Source organism: Pogona vitticeps, chromosome 2 (assembly GCF_051106095.1).
Source record: "Pogona vitticeps strain Pit_001003342236 chromosome 2, PviZW2.1, whole genome shotgun sequence".
Classification (NCBI taxonomy): Eukaryota; Metazoa; Chordata; class Lepidosauria; order Squamata; family Agamidae; genus Pogona; species Pogona vitticeps.
This window is the reverse complement of record NC_135784.1, coordinates 155,914,074-155,934,397: the sequence shown is the minus strand read 5'-3', so window position 1 is coordinate 155,934,397 and position 20,324 is coordinate 155,914,074. Positions and strand designations below refer to the sequence as shown.

Here is a 20,324-nt window from a genome sequence, read left to right as displayed (position 1 = left end):
CTCTCTCTCTCTCTCTCTCTCTCTCTCTCTCTCTCTCTCACACACACACACACACACACACACACACACACACACACACACACACACACACACACACACACACACACACACACACACACACACACACACACACACACACACACACACACACACACACACACACACACACACAGAGACACCCATGGGTGCAAAAAATGCAAAAAACACAAGTTAAAAGTTAGAGCAATTTACTTTGTTATAAAAATGCTAAAAGAACATGGTTTCTTTTAAAATACTAGTTACAAATTATTGAGGCATTATAACCTGAGTCTACATTCTCTATTTACAAATCTCTGTGGAATGAAAATTATTTTATGTCTTAAAGCAGAAAGGAAAACAAAGCAGTGTTGGGACATCTTGTTGTTTTTAAATGGGCAGCATAATCTGCTTTAACACGTACCTACCAAGCATCACAGCATGGCAATTAAAAAAAAAAAAAAAGAACTGATAGCAGCTTATCTGACCAGGAAAGTGATTCTGGGATAAAGCAGCAGCACGATGGACAGAGCGACCTACTTCTGAGAATCCATTAATTAGTAAGTGAAGAAAGAGGAACATCTCCAGGTTGCTCCACTGCTATCTGATGTGTGTGTGTATGCTTGCGTAATGATTGTAACTATGCCCATTAGTAAGATAAAAGAGTTGATCTAATTACTCAGTTCATGCATGGACTAGAAAGACTATGAAACTGAAGATTTTGGGACTTGGAACATGTAATAACTGTACTGCTACTCAGAAGATCAACCATTAATTTAATATCATAAGTACATGATGGAGATGGTGTCTGACTTACCAAGGAGAACGGCAGGCTCAACTGGATTACATATATGCTACAGATTTTAAGTCTGTTTAGTTATCATGTTTTCTCCATGGACTGTGAAAACTGCTTTTATCCAAGAGGGCTGAGAATTCTCTGTGAAAGATGCCTATCACAGATTTAGGGTCTCTGAAGGCAGTAAAACCATGGTCAGCAAAGTATTTTTTTTAATGTTCCAGACCTACATTTAGGTCTGTCTTGCTCACAAGAATACGTCTTGACTTCAAGGCTACTCCATCTTACTCAGAAATATTCTGCCCCATCTTCTGCCAAGCAGCTTGTCAAGATGCTAGATAGGGTGTGCATGGAGGAATGAAATGCGCAAGGAAATCTGTGCAATGATTCTGCTATCCTTTGGAATTTCTGTCACTGGAGGACAGGTTTGGCTCATGCTAAAATGTTGTCCCAGTTGCAGTGGTGTACCTTTGTCAACATGGAAGCCATTCATTTGTATGGGGGAATCATATAGAGGGGTGCATATGAGACAGGCACTACGTCTATATGAGCCCCCATACAAATGAATGGCACAACTACTGAGAATCATTCCTATCGCCATGGCGCCATTCTGGGTTTTTGTTTCAAGGCCCTGTGGTCAGCCTTCACCAAACATATTCCTTCAGACATCTTCATTTTTTACTCTCGTCAGCTGCAGACTGCATGGCCAATCATTACCTCGAATCATAGAGCTGGAAGGGGCCCATAAGGCCATTGAGTCTAACCCCCTGCTCAATGCAGGAATCTAAATCAAAGCAGATCTGACAGATGGTTGCCCAATTTTCTATAAATGCGTCCAGCTTTGGAGCCCTCACCACCTCCCAAGGTAATTGGTTCCATTGTTGTGCTGCTCCAACAGTTACGTTTTTCCTGAACTGTACAGAAACTGTACTCTAAAATGCCCAGAGTGATCCTGGCTGGGGAAGGCTGCTCAAATGCATGAACAAGATTTTGGGCACTGGTTTTTATAGATATAGGTCACAGAAATATGTATGACCAGAGCTTGGAAAAGTCATTAGTTGGACTACAACTCCCAGAAACCTTGCAGCCAGTATGCCCGTGCCCCTACTCACTGGGCAATTCTAGGAGTGGTGGTTGAAAAAGGTACTGTTTTTGATTTCTGCAAATGTCCAATAAGTTTCAGGAGGAAAATCAAGTTTGGACAGTTCTTTTAAAAATAAAAGACCAGATGAATTTGCAGTACTGGTGGCTTAACACATGTTAACATCAACGTTTGGTCCATGCAGAGAGGTTTACCCAGATATGGATACAGATGAAGGGTGGTTAATTAGTCCATCAGCCCTGTCCCGTACAACCAACAGCACAGTTTCCCACTGCTTCAAACAGATCTAAATCATTAATACTAGGCTACTGGGAGTAGATCATCTTTTGATAACTGTCTGGAAACAAAAGCGCACCAGTGGCTATTCTCAGCTTTTAGGATCCGGAAGCTCTCTGAAGCCATCATCCTCTGTTTCTTCCGAGCAGGGCAAGGCAAGAACACTGGTGACAGGGTGGACCCAGGATGTTGTCTGTGTCACGTGGCTGGAGAAGAACAGAAACACAATTAAATTGACTGGCCCACCCAAGGCATTGTTCTTTAAATGCTCATAACTTGGTGAGAAACAAGAAACAAGTTGTTCCTCTCTCATGGCAGAAAGAGTCATACTCCCTAGTCTTGCTCTAATGAGCAAAGCCTTGCTCAAATTGCCCTGCCTTTAAAACTAAAAGAGGGGCAGGATGTGTAATCTGTCAAATTCTGGTTTTGTTTTAATTGAAACATTCCTGGAATCGTGTGATATTAGTTTAAGACTGGCAAGTTTTTCCCCTTTCAAGTCCCAGTCACATCACATTCCTAGATTCTATCCCTGCCAACAAAGGTGGATTCTAGGTAGCTAATTTTTCCACAATATTCACAGCAAAGGAAGGAAAGATGAAAAGTGTTGATGAACACACACAACAGCTACAGTAGCCAACATTTCCACCCATGTATTTTATTTACATGCCCAGATATGTTCCTTTTCCTTTCAAATGTAAGGGACTTTGACACTGGGGAAAGTAGTAGAGATACAGTACTCTTGTCATGTAAACAGTGGGTCCCAATTTGGAGTGTAAAAAGAGAGGAAAACAGCAACTGGTCCAGTTAACATGTGAAGACACTGACTGAGACAAATCCGTTTTCTCAAAACGTCTTGGCTGCTCTTAGGTCGGATCACTATATCTTAATCCGATTGCATGGCTTAGGAATAATTAAGGAGAGACAGCTCCTCTGCCCTGCTAACTCAAGCAGAATATTGTATAAGCAAATAGCGGTCTCCTTCAATGTGTGTCAATCTTTATGTAGCCAAAATGGTTCCACCCACATGTAAAAGAGGCAACAGCAGACAATCTCAGGCTTTGAAGGTCTTTACAATGAAATCTTTAGGGAAAAGAAGACATTTCAAGACAACCAAATGACTAGGGAGCATGTTTTATGAACACAGAATGATGAGTGCCCATGGAAGAAAAGTGGTGGAGGGCTAGAATGGAGCCTCCTAAGAGAAGAAGCAGAAGGCTGGCGGAACAGGGATCCCGAACAAGAGCACTCCACACAGGATGCGGTTGGTTGTAGGTCCCACGTGTATTGTATTAAAAGGAACATTTCTTCGGGCCTCTTTGACCTCAAATTCAGGTAAGCAAACAGAGGGATCTAAATTCAAACTCTGTTTCATAGCCGTGAGTTCCACAGAGCTTATTCCCAAACAGGTGTACACAGGGTTCCAGCCCGTGATTTTCAACAAGTCGACTTAATTTACGAGAAAACCAAGAGCCACAAAATGCGTCATAGGCTACAAGGTCTATGCAATTGTTAAAATAAGAATTAATGGTCATGGTTGTATTGCTGTAGCATACATGCAATAAGCCTGAAGTGTATATATGACCTTAACATTCAAAGTGGGGTGGGGGAAGGACACTCTGAAGTAGCTTATCTGGCTTTAAGTGTAACTGCTCAGGATGCATAGACTGATAACAAAAACTAATTTTAAAGAGACCCTGTCCAAAACTACCAATATTTATTTGGAAGCTAAATTTATTGATTCCAATTGTGCATTCAACAGTAACTGCAAACACTCAGTGGACATTGGTTACGCAACCAGAAATAAGAACTTGACAGCACCAACACAAGGGGGGGAAAAGCTGGAGAAAACTGGGGGCTGAAAAGGCCATTTATGGCAAGCCCAGTGTGCAACAGAGATTACTGAGAACCTGAGATTTATAATGAGCACTGGGAATATACAGGGCATGAGGAATAATAAACCCAGCTATGGGCTATGTTCATTCCTATGTGCAGAGCACAACTCTTTTCAGTTTCAGATAAAAGTGGCATGTGCTGATCACGACTACAGTCCCAAATTGAGAGCAACACTAAATGAATCTATTGGAGGAAATGTTGACTTAACAAGTCCCTTTCATTCCATGAGACTTAGCCTTAGCTTTGTGTTTCAGTACGTCTGCCTCAATTCCACATACGAGTGTTGAAGTTGAGGGAAGCAACTGCTTGCTGACCCCACAGAAGAATCTCTTTGCCACTTTCCCCTTTGCCTAACTGAGAAATGGGAAGAGTGAGACTGAGGGGAACACAGAGGCAACAGAACCACAAGAAAGAAGGCGGGTCCAAAAGCAAGCTGTTCTCCCATTACATTGGTTGTCCACAGTACCAGGAGTTTGGAAAGATACCTTCTAGGAAAAGTTCCATTTTCTCTGGACAGTTTCTCCTCATGAAGGAGGCTCGCTGAGGGCTGGATTTACACATAAGCTAAGTAAGTTACAGTCTCTGTCCTCAACATATAAAAAGTATCTAAATGCAGTATTTTAAAAATAAATATCCCAACAAAGATCAAGGAGATAATAAAAGATGACACAGCCTTTAGCTGGAAAATTAATACTTTTAAAGTTCAAGTACACCAGCTTTGGTAGCTAATTTACTTAAACAAATGTTACTTAAACAGAAAAAAAATCCACCGGACGCTACCTCCAAGATAATGTGTGGATATTTTATCAGAGTGTAGTCCATGACATCTCCCCATCCTCCTGCTCTGCGTGTGTTTAGCAGAACTAGAATAAGTCGTCCCACGGCATAAAGTATTACTCAGCAACATGGCACAGGCCAGGAGTTGGATACTTGTGTTCTTCCAGATATTGTTGGACTGCATCTCCCATAAGCCCTAACCATCACAGCCAATAAATGGGGGCAATGGGGCTTGTAGTCTGACAATACACGAGGGAAAACACATTATCCACACATTTGTGTAGATTTTCTTCAGGCAAAAAAATCATCTGAGTACAGCTGAGGATTACTAGCCTTTATCCCATGGAAATGCCTCGTGGTGGGCTGTGAATAAGCCGAGCAAGAGCTCAAAAATCTCCTTGCAAAATTGACATGTAGTCAATTCAGGAAGAAAACAATGCACATGGTGGGGCTGCATGAAGACAGAGGAAGGGCAAAGCAAGCCAGGGCTAATTGCAGGCAAAGAGAAGACCCAGCACCCTCTTTGTCCCACGGGTTTCACGCAGAGTCCACTGAAATGGATGGAAAGGCTGTTCCATTCTCTGCACAGCCATCTGTCCTGCCGGCAAATCTTTTGAATAGCTGAAGGCTAGCTTTTGCGTCATCGGACGACAGCCCTGACTTATCAAGGGAGAGATTGTTCTGTTCTGAGGAGGATGAATGGATTGTGACGTATTGCCCATCTATTCCTGCCCTTTGCTTGGTTGTACCAAGCTCATGTTAAAATGAGCATGAGAATCGGTGGGTGGGTTAGGGTTACGCTACTATAATTGACCCCAAATATCAGAGGGGTTGCCTTACTATAACTGACCACAGTATATAAACCTGGAGCCAGGAACTCCTTTAAATCTCAAACCTGAGCTGCTTTAATTAGATTAATCCATCTCTTGAGCAGAGAGTCCAAAAATATATCTGCTCCACTCGCGACTGAAGTTTCTGCTAGGATTGCTAGTTGAATGGAGACGGGACAAGACCATCAAGACGTGGCTGATGGAGGGCTTCCCTTCGACTGGCTTTAATGCCTGCAGATCTAGCCCAGAGAGTTCAAAATGATTTTTATGGCCTATTCAAAGGCTATGCTAAACAATAAAGGCAATTATGATGGCTAATTGTACCTTTATTTATTTGTTGATCAATTGTAGTACTACTAATTTCAATTTCTGTTTCAGTTCTCTCTCAGCTGAGAGCTCAAAGTGCATTCTGTCTGATAAACAAATTTAATATACACAATGAAGCATCACTGACTAAATTATCTGTAAAGCATCTTAAAATAATTAAATACTCAACAGAAATGAGAAATTAAATGAGTATTTAATGCCCCTCATGGCTCATTTTGATTTCGTTTACCCATCAAGGAGGCTGAATGCATTTGTACTTAAAAGCAGACAATATTAAGTGGGCCCAGCCATGGTTGCTTGGTTACTTGGTCAAAGTAAAAATATCAAGGTGAAAAGGGGAATTTCTGTAAATTGGGAAAGGGACAATTTTGATTGAGGCCTTGAGTAAAGTGCAAACGAACTAGGAGGTTGACAACATGGGCTTTTAGTCTGCTGTGTGGAGAACTGCAGGGATGGGCTGGTGGGCTCTTAAAGACGAGGATCAGATGACGCCTTTGCTAGAGGGCATGGACTTGCCCCCCAGAGTGTTTCTACTCCCACCTTTCTGACCCCTGTCAAGGGGCTCCTCCTTTTTTGTGCAGGAAAGATCCCTTTTCTTTGGCTTGTCTCCAGGGTGTGTGATTGCTGGGAACAGACCATAGAAAAGCTTCCTCTTTCAATATGCTGATAATGTGAAGTGGCTTAATAAGGGAAACGCTTCAAGATATTGGCAAATTAATCATTTATCCTGTTAAGTAGAGGGCAGGGGAAGCAAAAAGAACAAATATATATTTTTTGTTCTGACTGTATACAGACAATCACTGATTCACTGCAGCAGTTATAATTCCCCCACCCCTTGCTTTCTCTATAAAAAAAACGGTAAAGAAACTGCCTGCAGTTAAAGTCACTGCCCTTGATTCAACTGTGGACTGTTTCTTAACTGGCGCTTTTAAGATGAGGCAGTATTGCAAAGCAAAATTGCTGGGAAAGCTATATGTGAAGGGAGGAATCTGGTTTTGTTTGTTTAGGAAAAAGAGAAGCCAGGGTGAGAATAGAGCAGGGGTCTCCAAACTTTTGACCCTGAGGGCCACAACAGATACTTTAAAGATCTTAGAGGGTCTAAGGAACAGGAATATGCACATCCACATATGCGTGTGTGCATGTACGCACATATGCATGCACCCTAAGCCTGCGCACACGCATGCACACGTGTGCAGATGCAGACACACATACACACCTCGCCCATGCACACAAGCCCCCGCCTCACCACCACACACGTGCATACACATGGGGTTAAGGGAACGGACCAGAGAAAACAGCAAGGTGGGCCAGATGTGGCTCATGGGCTGTAGTTTGGAGACCCCTGGGATAGAAGGAGAAGAGGTGCTTCCAGAGCCATGGAGAGACTGGAGAGCTTGATGCTGGAGAGCCACCATGCATCTGGTCAAATCTGAGGCATGTCTGGTCAATTTTGAAGCTCACTCCTGTGTGTGGCTTTCCCCCCTTTCTTTTTAAAATATATTTATGAGATCATTTCCTGAGGAAAAAGGGCGGCAAATGGTTGCCAAGCAATCAAAGCAACCTCAAGCAGGCTAGGTAGCTGGCTAGTTGGCTGGCTAGCAGGCAGACAAGAAGAAATCCCCTCCCCCACTTGTAAGCTTGCTTGCTGGAACAGAGATTCATAACTGATGCAGCACATCAGTGATTGGCTAAATATAATTTAAAAATCACTTCCCCCACCTTCTGCTGAGCAGGGGAAGTAATTAATTTGTCAATATCCTGAAGTGGCTCACTTATTAAGCCACTTCAGGATATTAGCAGGAGCCATTAGTATGAATAGGTCCACTTGATTAGATGGTTCTAATCAAGCCCAACCATTAAAAACAGGGCTGGCTGTCACAACTGACTGAACACTTATTTGTATTTCATTTTGAAAGGGGGGGGGGTAAAGGCAGCTTATAAATCTTTCAAATAAAAAAGAAAACAGATAAATCCATGGTTGTCACAGAGGTGGATGGGACAATATGCAGAGCTGGTAAGGACCCTATGGCTCATCCAGTCCAGCTCCTGTCAAGGAGGCCCAGTGGGAAGAATCGAACTCCCAACCTCTGGCTCCGCAGCCAGAGACCTAAGCCACTGAGCTATGCAGCAGCTCCCTGTTACAACAGAAACAGTTGCTATCCAGAGCTGCCTCCTTGGTCTTCAGTGTGTGCCCACAGCTTCACTGTCAAGACAGCCCTTATTCACATGAGGTAACGTGTGCACCTTGAACTTCTGCAGTACCCTAGACTGGGACCTTTGCCTCTTCATATTTGACCTTGCCCCCTAATTAGGAATCAAATGCTTAGAAAGAAACACTAAGTCCATATAGGAGTCATAATCCCATGCACACAATATACCCAGATTGTTTCCGTATAGAATGATTAGGACTGGCTTTGTCACTTATATATAGCTTGCTGAGAGTGCTGTGGCTAAACAGCTTTGACATAATCAGTCTGATGAGATAATCCCAGATTTACTGTTTGTTGGAACATTTTCATATTGGGAATACATCCTCTCTGCCTTGTGGGGGAGAAACACCAAGGAACAAGGATGGATGGGGTGGAACAAGGTTTAAGTGTAAATTCGCATCCTCTGAGATTGCATCAAGTGGGAGAATTTGGGCTGTGAAAACAGATGTCCTACACACACGTTGGGGCCGCTGGAAAGGCTAAGCCCAGGGTTCCCCAATGACTCAAGAAAGTGTTTCTGCGTTAAAATCAGGGTGTGGCTATTTTCAACCTTGTGGAGTTTATTTTGTTTTACTTCCATGCAGAACCAAAACCAGAACCAGATGAAGAATTGTGTCTGTGTGGGGAAGAGGGGGAGTAATGAAGCTACAGCTATACATTACAAATTCAAAAACATGCATCTGTATTCCTGTACATCTGGGTATCTAACACAAAGAATGACTAACCATGAATCAAGTGAGGTCTTTGCTTTCCCCCCTTTTGGAAGCCACTAACTACTTCAGCAGCTCAAAAATACTGATATTTTCTAGCTGAGAAATAGGCAAATTGCGTGATGCACAATTAGAAAAAGGCACGCCATAGCTGAGGTTTTGTTTTAACTCTCTGTAAAAAGATATACAGAATCATAAACAAAACCTCTTATTTAGCTTTATCCATATTTTATGTATACTCTCTCCTAATATACACTTCTTTGCATATTTTTATATTTACAAATGGCACTTCAAAATTCAGGACAACACAAATGTTGCCATAAAACTGTATACATGTTTGTGCAAAAGACTATGCGTGTGCACCTGATAAGTATGCATTCAAATGCATGTCAAAACATTTCTCACTTACCTCTACATATCCTCCTACAAGACACACACCATGAACAAAAAATCCATTTGAAGTTTTAAACTAGATGTCTTGGCAATTTCTTTCTATGGGAAAATACTGAATTGACTGGCGTTACCAACAGAACTGTCAAAATAACTATTTGAAGTCACATTGGAAGCCCTAAATGTCTTTTCAAAAGGTCATAATTTTTAAAAAAATACAGATGCTAATTTACAGAACAATCCTCACTTACAAATGTGATTGCTGTAAATGATTAGGGATAGGCATCTCCTGGCCTCAGTGCCAGCAGAAATGTTCTGGTGGTCATCAGTGTAAGGATTAGGAGAAGGACTGCCAGCAGAACTGTTCTGCTAATATCTGCCAGAAGAGTCAAAGGATGGGTGGAGGTGAGAAACAAGGGAGAACTCCAGTTACAGCAAATCTAGACCTCCTCTAACCCAAGGACACAGGCATCATGCTGGTCTGAAGTCAGCCAACACAAGAGAAGCTTTAAGTATAGGCCAACCCCTTGTAGGCTGCAAGAGACCGGATTCAGCACAGCTTCAGCTGGCCTTGTTTCAGCTCAGCTGGCCTTCAGTCATCTTGCCTGTTGAGAACTGCCCTCTTAATTGCAAGAAAACAGAAATGTTTGCCATCAGAACAGGAAATCACCAACCTCTCTCCCTTGAGAAGTTGAAAGATGCAGCTTTCAGAAAACAACACTTGCAACACATTTCTATACAAATGTACATATAGCAATGTCAACTCCAGAACAATTAACCAAGAGTAAACAGTTTAAAGTAAATAATCATTCAGAGGACTATGGGCTATTTCTGTAGCATATCTGTCTCTGCACTTAAACAGCAACCTGTCAGAAGGCAGATCAAGGAACAGGGATTCAGCCTGTGCTGGATGGAGTTATGCTACCTCCAAAAACACAGGTGTGGAGCTTGAGGATGCTCCTGGATTCATCTCTGAGCCTGGATGCCCAAGTTCGGGCAGTCGCCAGTACCGCACAATTTAAACTAGTGTGCTAACTGTGTCCATTCCTGGAGAGGTCTGATCTGGCCATTGGTAACACATGCCTCATATTGACATTCCAGCTGGATTACTGTAACACACTCTACCTGGGTCTGCCTCTGGAAAGTATCTGGAAACTTTAGCTGGTCCAAAACACCACAGCCAGATTGCTAACCCCCATGTTACAACAGCTTCACTGGCTGGCAATCCAAAGTGCTTGTTCTAACCCATAAAGCCCTAAATGGCTTGGTTCCAAGCTATCTCAAGGACCGCATCTCCTTTTATGAGCCCACCTGAGTGTTACGATCATAAGGAGAAGCCTTTCTTTCAGTCCCACCACCTTCACAGGTGTGTTTGGTGGGTATACAGAAGAGGGCCTTCTCTGTTGCTACTCCCAGACTTTGGAACTCCCTCCCACTGGAGGCCAGGATGACTCTGCAACAATCTCATGTCTACAATGTGTATAGAGCCACATAAAATATACTATTCTGGTTGTGGAGAAAATTTCACATTGTGCCTCCTGGGGCCTCTTCCAACTCTGCAGTTCTATCATGATGATAAAGGAAAGGAGAAGTCCATTTCAATGTACAGCAACTCTTTTTAAGGTTTTCAGAAATAGTTTACCTTTCCCTTCTTCTGAGGACACTCTGGGACTAAGCAGCTTGCCCAGGGTTACACAAGCTAGCTCTTCTGGCATATACACTGTGGGAAATTGAACTAGCCACTGGTTCTGCAGCCAGATGCCTAATTTGTTCTCAATAAATTATACAGAAAATGAGCAGTAGATGGTGGTTGCAGTGTTGAGTGAATTCAACAAAGCTGAGTTTAAGTATCTCCCTTATCTATGAAATTAGCAAAGTGATGATGGGCAAAATGACTCTTGCTCATGACAGTGTGCCTCACAGGGTGGTGGCTGCTGTGCTGATGAGTGTATACATTGCCATTATAAGTTCCTTGGAAAACAGGGTGAGCTCCAAGAGAAATAAACAAACATGGCATTGTCTTCTAAAAGCACAAAATGCTGCTGTCCTTATCCCTCATGGGATTAAGCCACTCTCAACTTAATTGCAGTTCTTTTGCTTTTTGCTTTTTCAGGGGGAACGCTTGATCCAAAGAAAGCAGAAGAAGAAAAATTGAAGCAAGTACAGTAAATCTCTTCCCTGAGCAGCTGGCAGAGACAATCTGAAGGGGCCCAGAACATGCCAACAGCTTGGGAAGTAACTTATTTTTGCAATCAAAACCAGATGGTTTGACCGTAAACGTCAACATTTCTTTTAATAACTTCTGTTTATTTGGTAGCCAACTGGCCCCCGGTCAGAAGAAAATATTGACTTGGGGGGGGGGAACAGTTAGAAAGGAAGGAAGTTAGTGAGGCTTGCTTTATCTTTATCCAATTCATTTTGATGTTGGGGGGTGGGGGGTGGCAGGGCATAGGAAGAGAAAGACATAGCAGGGAAGGAAGGGAAAAGTAATAGGCAAGGATTTTCCAGTGCAATAGACCAAGATAGAAGGCGAGGGAAGGAAAATTGATGGAGGGAAGAGTGAGCAACTAGGTGAAGGATTAATAGGAATGAAGAGCAATGTTGTTACCAGACTAGATGGATGCCGAGGTATTGTTGGATCTGTTTGGTGTGGGTCAGCATTTTTCTGTGGTACTTGGATTTCAGAAAATAAAAAAGGGTTAACCATGCTAGTCCAGGTGAAAGAAACCCACATCCAAAAAAGACATATCCCAAGAAGCATTTGCTAAAGTCCTTTTAAAAAGCAAAAAAAAAAAAAAAGTAATTTCTTTGTGTTCTGAGATGTGCCATGTTTATCTGTGAATGCTTTCCAGCTTTTGCCAGCCCCCAGCCCTATGAGAAAGAAAATAGAAAGTTAATGGGATATATGAATTGCTGGGGAGCTCAGTGGTGTAGGTATCTGGCTGCAGAGCAAGAGGTTGGGAGTTTGATTTCCCACTGTGTCTCCTTGATAGGGGCTGGACTTGATGACCCATAGGATCCCTTCCAGCTCTGTAAAATGATTCTCTCTCTTAGGAATGGCCAAACTGCTACAAATACACACAAGCTTTCTCCAGTACTCCCCATTAAGCTAGGTAGTGGCATGATAAAGCAGAGGACAGGGGAAACAAAAGAGACTTTTCATCAGGAGCTTCATATCCTCCAACTACTAGGCAATTTTTGTAAACTGGCTCCAAACAAAAGCACATATCCTCACCTGACATTCCTACCTGGAATTCTAAAACAGCCTTCTATGACTTTATATTATAGATGTGTTCAGTTATCACTTCCATCATTCCCAACCAAAAGGGCCAATTCAAGAGAATGGTAAATGGGGCCAAACCCTGAAGAATGACAATCTTAATCTCTGGAGCAACCATAAATGAACAAAATTCTTAACACGCCAGTCCTCCTGAAGGAAAAACAGGAACAAGCTAACAAGGACAAGCACAAGAAAAACAAAACACCAGACAACGGAGCCTATGCTCAGGATGCCATGTTTGTGTGCTGGTGGAAGCAGAGGTTGGAACCATACAGTTATCTTTTTGATCAATAAGAGAGAGAGAGAGAGAGAGAGTCTCTTGAGATTATGGAAGGTAGTCTGAACCATCAAGCAGTTCTGCAACTCTTCAGTACCCTTGTCCTTCAGCAGCACTGGCTCCATGTTTTGAGGGTCCCTTGGGTAAGATGCTCTCAGCGAACTGGCTGCCAGAGTGGGTAGGTTCACCTCCTCTTCATGTTTGCTTCTGCTGTTTGTCTGCTTGTCTTCTCTCTTCAGATCCCAATCCTTCACCCAGACTGAGTGTGTGAGGCAAGCAGAAGAACGTTCTCAATCATTTTAGGCTTGTCACTGTGTACCCTCTCAGAGAGGGCACGTAGACAAAGATTAACAGCAAAGAGGAATGACTGCTGAGTTAGGGACATAATGCCATCAGCAGATGGGGCCCCTGGAGAGGTGCAGACTTTAGCAAGCATCCAACCATCTCACCCATGGTACTGACCCCGTATTTCCCTCTCACATTATCTATAGTTGCCATTCAACATTTCTTTGGTTCTTCTAGGATTAAATACATCTGGAAAAAGTAAGGGCAACTAGGAAACAGTTGAAAAGTATATATGCAGTCTGTCTCCCAGATTCCTGAGAATCCACAAACACACTGCTGTCTCCTTTGTACTAAGCACACTGTAGCTGTAGACAGACGTACTTTCTGAGAAAAGTCTTCCCTGCAGTGCTCAGTACGTATTTGGCTGCCCAACCAGCTGGCTGTTTTAAGGTCCCAAATTCACTGTTTATTCAGAAGTCAGATCCAGGGTGCTTCCAGACAGAAAACTCCTAAATGTTGCCAAGACACAAGATCTTGTGTAACCATTTTGTTCTTCCTTACTAATGGATTTTTACAGTAGGTGTGAAAATAAAATGAGATGGAAGAAGAGGTGGGAAAACATATCATGGTTGTAAATAGATTACATTGTCCTTTGGATCCATCTCCCCTCCAGTTCCACGAATGAGACACAGCAAGTGCATCATAAAAGCCTTGTCTGGAAGGGTTCAGTGGGATGCATTCATAAGGACCTTTCAGCTACTATGGCCTGATGACATGGACAAAGCCACTACCTCCGCACTAGATCCTTGGTCACTGTGGCTCTTATAATCAGGAAAGAAAATGACAATAGAATGTACCACTTACATTATTAATGTGCTGGACAAACCTATTGGCAAAGCAGCTACCATGTTCTCAACACTCACAAAGAGAGTATGGCTCAATAAGAAGCTGACGGCATACACCAAAATAGAGAGGTTACTTACCTGTAACCATGGTTCTTCAAGTGGATCTCTGTGAATTCACACATTTGGGTTAAATCAGCGCCTGCGCTGGAACTTCGGAACCTTCTAGAGCTTTTCTGAAAAAGATACAAAGTTCAGATTGCCCTTTGCATGCATGCTCCATTCCCCCCGTCTCCGGTTCCATTTATCCACCATTGTTAGAGTAAGAACTTGGTAAAAGACAAGCAGTGACGGATAGTGGGGAGGCCGGGTGGGAATGCGTGAATTCACAGAGATCCACTTGAAGAACCATGGTTACAGGTAAGTAACCTCTCTTTCTTCAGCGTGGTCTCTGTGAATCACACATTTGGGTGACTAGCAAGCTAACTTACCGGAAGGAGGGCCGTTACTGCAGGACAGATGTCAAGACAGCCTTTCCAAAACTTGTATCCTTCTTTGCCCGAAAGTCCAGTCTGTAGTGGGTGACAAATGTGGACACTCTGGACCATGTAGCTGCCTTACAGATGTCTGGGATGTCCACACCACGCAATAAGGCAGCAGATGTTGCCATGGACCTTGTAGAATGACCCTTAAGACTTTAAGGCACCTCTTTACTTGCAAGTTGATAGGCAAGAGTAATAGTGGAGACGAGCCACCTTGACAACGTAGAAGATGATGCTGCACAACCCTTGTGTGGTCCAAAGAAGCACAGGAAGAGTCTTTCAGGTTTCCGAAAGTCCTTTTTCTTGGAAACATAGTATGCTAATGCCCTTCTAACATCCAGGGAATGGAGCATCTTTTCAACGTCAGATGAAGGATCAGAAAACAAGGTAGTTAACAATATAGGTTGATTGAGGTGAAAATCTGTAACAATTTTAGGCAGGAACAAAACATCTGGAAACAACATAACTTTGTCCTTAAAGAATTGCAGGTAAGGAAGATCAGACCCTAAAGCTACCAAATCACTTGCTCATCTAACAGACGTAATTGCAACTAGAAACAGAGTCTTTAGAGAAAGAAACTTGACAACACACGAAGCCATAGGTTCAAATGGATGCTTCATGAGTGATTGTAGGACCAATGTGAGGGACCACTGAGGTACTGGAGGCCTTGTAGGAGGGCAAATATTGATTAGTCCTTTTAAGAATGCTTTCAGTGTAGGATGAGAAAAAAGACATAAAGATTCTGAATCTCTGGGCTGGAAAGAGACTCTTGCAGAAATGTACACCTTGAGAGTCAACAAGGTAAGACCGAGATCAAAAAGATGTTTGAGATAAATGAGTAAAATCTGTAGGGAAACTGGAGAAGTTTGGAGATTTCTAACAGTGGCAAAACGAAGTAAATTATTCCACTTGTATTTGTATAAAAGAACAGTAGATGGTTTTTTAGATTTGTCTAACAACTCTCTGATTTCAGGCAAATCTTCCATGCTGCTAGGTGGAGGGAGTTGAGGCCTGGATGTAGAACACTCCCTGAATCCTGCGTCAGTAGATGTGGCACTGGTGGAAGTCTGAATATCTTGGTGGCTAATTCCTCCAGAGTAGAAAACCACGGTTGACGCGGCCAGAAGCGTGCTACGAGGATTGCTGACGACTTCTGCTGTCTGATCCGGACTAGAGATCTCTGGATCAGAGGGATCGGTGGGAACAGGTAGAGAAGGTGGTTCTGCCATGGTATCATGAAGGCATCCCCTAGGGAGCTGGGACCCCTGCCCGCTCGAGATGCCTACCTCTCGTACTTCCTGTTCTTGTGAGTAGCAAGTAAGTCGATGACCGGGTGACCCCATCTGGAGCACAGCATCTGGAACACATCGGCGTCCAGTTCCCACTCGTGGGATTGTCCCCTCCGGTGACTCAGCTTGTCTGCCAGTTGGTTCTCTGATGTTGATATGTGAATTGCCACTGGGTAAATGTGATGGTGGCAACACTGCTCCCACGGGTGCACTGCAAGGTAGAGAAGGGACAAGGATCTTGTTCTGCCTTGTTTGTTGATGTAGTACAAGGTCGTGGTGTTGTCTGTTACAACTTGTACACCACGAACCTGTATCAGTGGCAGGAAGGCCCCGAACGATTTGATTACTGCTAGCATCTCCAGATGGTTGATGTGGAGTCCTCTTTGATGATGTGACCAGAGGGCATGTATGTTATGACCGTTGCAATGGGCTCCCCAACCGGTGGGGCTCGCATCTGTTGTTACTTGCACAGAGTTGTAGAGGCCGAAATGGGCAGCCCATTAGTAGGTGAGGAAGGAAACGCCACCGCTCTAGTTGTTTTGCCACCTCTGGGGTGACTAGGATCTTCTTCCTGGGATCCTCTAACATTGGGTCGAAATGGTGGAGAAACCACGCCTGTAGCGATCGCATCTTTAGCCTGGCGTGTGGTAAGGATGCTGTAGTTGAGGCCATGAGGCCCAGCAGATGTTGTGTGATGTGTGATGACACTAGTGAGTGCAGTTGAAACTTTTGAAGTGCGGTCTGTAGCTTGTGGGTGCGCTCTGGAGGAAGGAAGAGCCTTGCCTTTCTGGAGTCCAGTGTTGCTCCTATGTAACTCATAACTCGAGAAGGCTTTAGGGTGGATTTCTCGAAATTTATGGTGAGGCCTAGACTCTGTAGAGTGTGGAGGGTGAATGTGGTGTCCTGAATAGCTTTCCATCTAGATGGCGACACTATGAGCCAATCGTCGATGTACGGGAATCCTTTTATTCCCTGTAGACGTAGAAATACAGCCACTGGAGCCATGCACTTTGTAAACGTGCGTGGCACCGTTGTTAAGCCGAATGGTAAGGCTGCATACTGGTAAACCTTGTTGTTGATTATGAGCCGCAGATACTTCCTGTGATGATGGTGTATGGTGATATGGAAGTATGCGTCCTTCAGGTCTATAACCACAAACCAATCTCCCTTTCTCAACAGGTGCACGATGGACTCCAGGGTGACCATCCGGAACCGGCGTGGCTGAAGGTAAGTGTTGAGGTCCCTGAGACCCAGTATGGGCCTGAGACCTCCATCCTTTTTTGGAACGGTGAAATAGCGGGAGTAAAACCCCTTGAGAATGTCTTGACGAGGGACCTGCTGTATTGCATTCTTTTGGAGTAGAGTGAGAACCTCCTCCTCCAGGGTGGGATTGGATGTTGTCACTCGCAGATGCCCTAGAGGAGGAAGTTCTACCAACTCTAGCCGGTAGCTGAATCTGATGATGTTCATAACCCAGTTGTCTTTTGATATCCTTTGCCAATTGTGGTAAAATGGGGCAAGCCGTGTGTGATGATCCTGAAGCAGAGGGTTGATTAAGTCAAAGGTACTGCTTGGATTTTTTGATAGGTGGATGATAAGATTGACACTTATGTGATGTTTGCTGTTTGAAGGGTGGAGCGGTAGAAGACTGTTGAGAAGATCTACCTTGAGAACTCCTGAAAGGCCTTGAGAAGCCTGCTGATGATACTGCTGCTGCAGAAATTGCCTTTGCCATTGTTGTTTTTGGAAACAAGGCTGCTGGTGAACTGTATACGATTTAGCAGTTTTCTTGCTTTCATGTATGGACTTGAGTGATTCATCAGTCTTTTCGTTAAATAAACCTTTTTTGCTTCTTCACGTCCTCAATAATACCAGATGCCCTGAGCCAGGCATGGCATCGAAGGGTTATGGCAGAGTTCAATGTTTTGGCAGAAACATCTGTGGCATGTCTAGAAGCTAAACGTTGGTGCTTGGATAACGTCATAGCTTCAGCATGAGCATTTAAACACTCTTGCCTGATATCCTCAGGAGCAACCTGAAGCGCTGGTAGCACTTTATTCCAGAGATGCTTCTGATATGCTCCCATTGCTGCCTGGTAATTGCATATTTTCAGGAGGAAGGACTGGAAGTTGCAAATTTTTCTACCCAAAACATCCATCTTCCTGCATTCTTTATTGGTGGGAGTAACATGTGGTCTCCCTTAAGCTTTAGATGCATTTGCATGGACAATGACAGAGTTGGGAGCAGGATGCTTGGATAAGAAAGGTTGAGAGCAAGCGTCCATAATTAGAGTAAACAACTGGGAAATGTAATTGAGGCTAAGTGGTTGAGAAGACTCTCGATCGATGTCTCCAAAAATGGGATCATCTGTTGGAGGAGGTGGAAGTTGTGTTTTCATTTTCAAAACACTAGCCATTCTGGTCACCATTTGTGAATAAGAAGAGAAATCCTCAAAGGGAGAGGATGGATGGGGATTCCCTGTATCTGACTTGAAGGAGTCCGCCTCCACTGGTGACTGAGCTTGTAATGGAGAGAACACCTCCTCATCCTGATTGGAAGACACTTGGCAAAGCTGGTCATCTTCATCCGATGGGACTCTATGCACAGCAGTCTCAGCTAAGGAGAGCTGAGTAGTTTGTTGGGTGCTCTTAGCCCTCGACGTCGAGGTAGAAGAAGTCTTTTTAGAGGCCTTCATATTCATAGTAGGCAGAGTATTATGAGCCTGTCGACGTCGACGGGGAGAAGGTGAAGAACTTGAGGTCGAAGAGGGAGAATAGCACCTCCTTCTGTGCCTGCGGTAACTAGAGGAGAAGGACGACGACGTCGAATCGGTATCATAATGTCGACGTTGATGTTTTGTCCTCCTTCATCCTGAATGACTGTGCCCAGATCGTTCATGCCCATGTCTCTTCCGATGTCGAGAAGTCTCCACGTCAGAAACACAACATCAATTGGAAGAAGAATGCCGCCTTTTCGACCCCTTTTTGCGAGGAGGAAAATCTCTCCTCGGGGAGCAAGAGGGGGGAATGCAGAGTCTCAGTCATCCGGCCAGCAGATGCATGGCCAAGATGGGCAGAATGAGGGCTGGATAACACAGCCTCCTTAACTTTGTCTGGGCTGGGTGAATGCCCAGGCTCAAGCGGTGCCTCAGGTTGCTGGGAGAGAGGCAAAGACGGAGCCGCTTCAGACAGGGATTCCTGATCCCTTGAAGAATCCTCCAAAATTGGCAAAGGCAGTGAAGGTGTAACAGGTGGAAGAGTGGTGACCTCTTTAGCCTTGGACTTCTTAGGCTGTCCCACCTGTTTTTTAGTCTTTGCAACGTCCTTGGAAATAGGCACCTAAGATGTAGAAGGAGAGACCTGAGGTGGCTTTCTTAGCGGGCTTAGATGACTTGGAAGTAGAAGTAGAGGGGAGAGACACAGTTGTCTCAGAACGAGGGGTTCCTGAAGGATTGGAGGAAGTCTCCATCTCTGAGGGATGGGTTGCAAACAGAGTCTTTTCCCAAAGATAAAGCTTAAGTCTCTGCTGGCGCGCTTTCAAAGCAGCTTTAGTAAATTATTTACAATGGCGGCAGGTAGAAGTATTGTGCGTGTCTCCCAAACAAAATAAACAAAGACTATGCTTATCATAAAAGGGTATCTTCCTGGAGCACACCTTATATTTACTAAAAAGGCCTGACGGGGATATAAAACAGTACACAGTAGGCTATAGGAGCCTGAGTTCTCGCGGTAATTAGGAGATAAGTGGATAATGGAGCCTCCCGCTGAGCTGGTAGTGGTGCTTCCCGCTGAGGCAATCAGCCTGGCAATCAGGGAATCCACAAAGCGTGGGGAAAAAACCGGTCAAACAAGAGCCAAAGTCCGTCAGGCAAAAGAGTAGTCAAAGCAGTCCAAGATAAAGGGGCAACAGAAGCAAGAATAGTCAAAAATACAGTCCAAAATCGCCAATTTGATCAAAAAAGAGAGCTCTGTCCGAAAACGTTCCTAGCACAATGGCAGAAAAAAGGAACTGGAGACGGAAGGGAGGATGGAGCATGTGTGCAAGGGGCAATCTGAACTTTGTATCTTTTTCAGAAAAGCTCTAGAAGGTTGCGAAGTTCCAGTGTAGGTGCTGATTTAACCCAAATGTGTGATTCACAGAGACCATGCTGAAGAACCAGGTCTATAGAACCTGTGTCCTGAGCACACTCCTGTACTGCAGTGAGTCCTGGACCCTTCATGCACAGCAGGAGAGAAAGCTGAACATGTTCGATATGCGTTGTCTCCAACGGATTTTTGGCATTACCTGGCAGGACAAAGTCCCAAATAGAGTAGTCCTAGATCGAGCTGGAATTTTTAGCATGTATACATTACTGAAACAGCAACGTCTTGGGCATGTTGTAAGAATGGCTGATGGTCGGATTCCAAAAGATCTCCTATATGGAGAATTAGTGCAGGGACATCACCCCAGAGGGAGACCACAGATGTGATACAAGGACATCTGC

The 20,324-nt window shown here is 43.9% G+C and overlaps 1 protein-coding gene across 5 annotated transcripts in view; it reads right to left on the bottom strand.

Moving 5' to 3' along the window:
- Positions 1-210: 210 nt before the first annotated feature.
- The window catches only part of STXBP4 (syntaxin binding protein 4), a 146,976-nt gene continuing 126,862 nt past the window's right edge, over positions 211-20,324 (bottom strand). For all 5 annotated transcript variants that reach the window (XM_078385154.1, XM_078385157.1, XM_078385155.1 and 2 more), the window contains one exon: positions 211-2,395. In XM_078385154.1, coding sequence (XP_078241280.1) covers positions 2,281-2,395 — 115 coding nt within the window. In that variant the 3' untranslated portion in view covers positions 211-2,280. The remainder of the gene's footprint in view (positions 2,396-20,324) is intronic.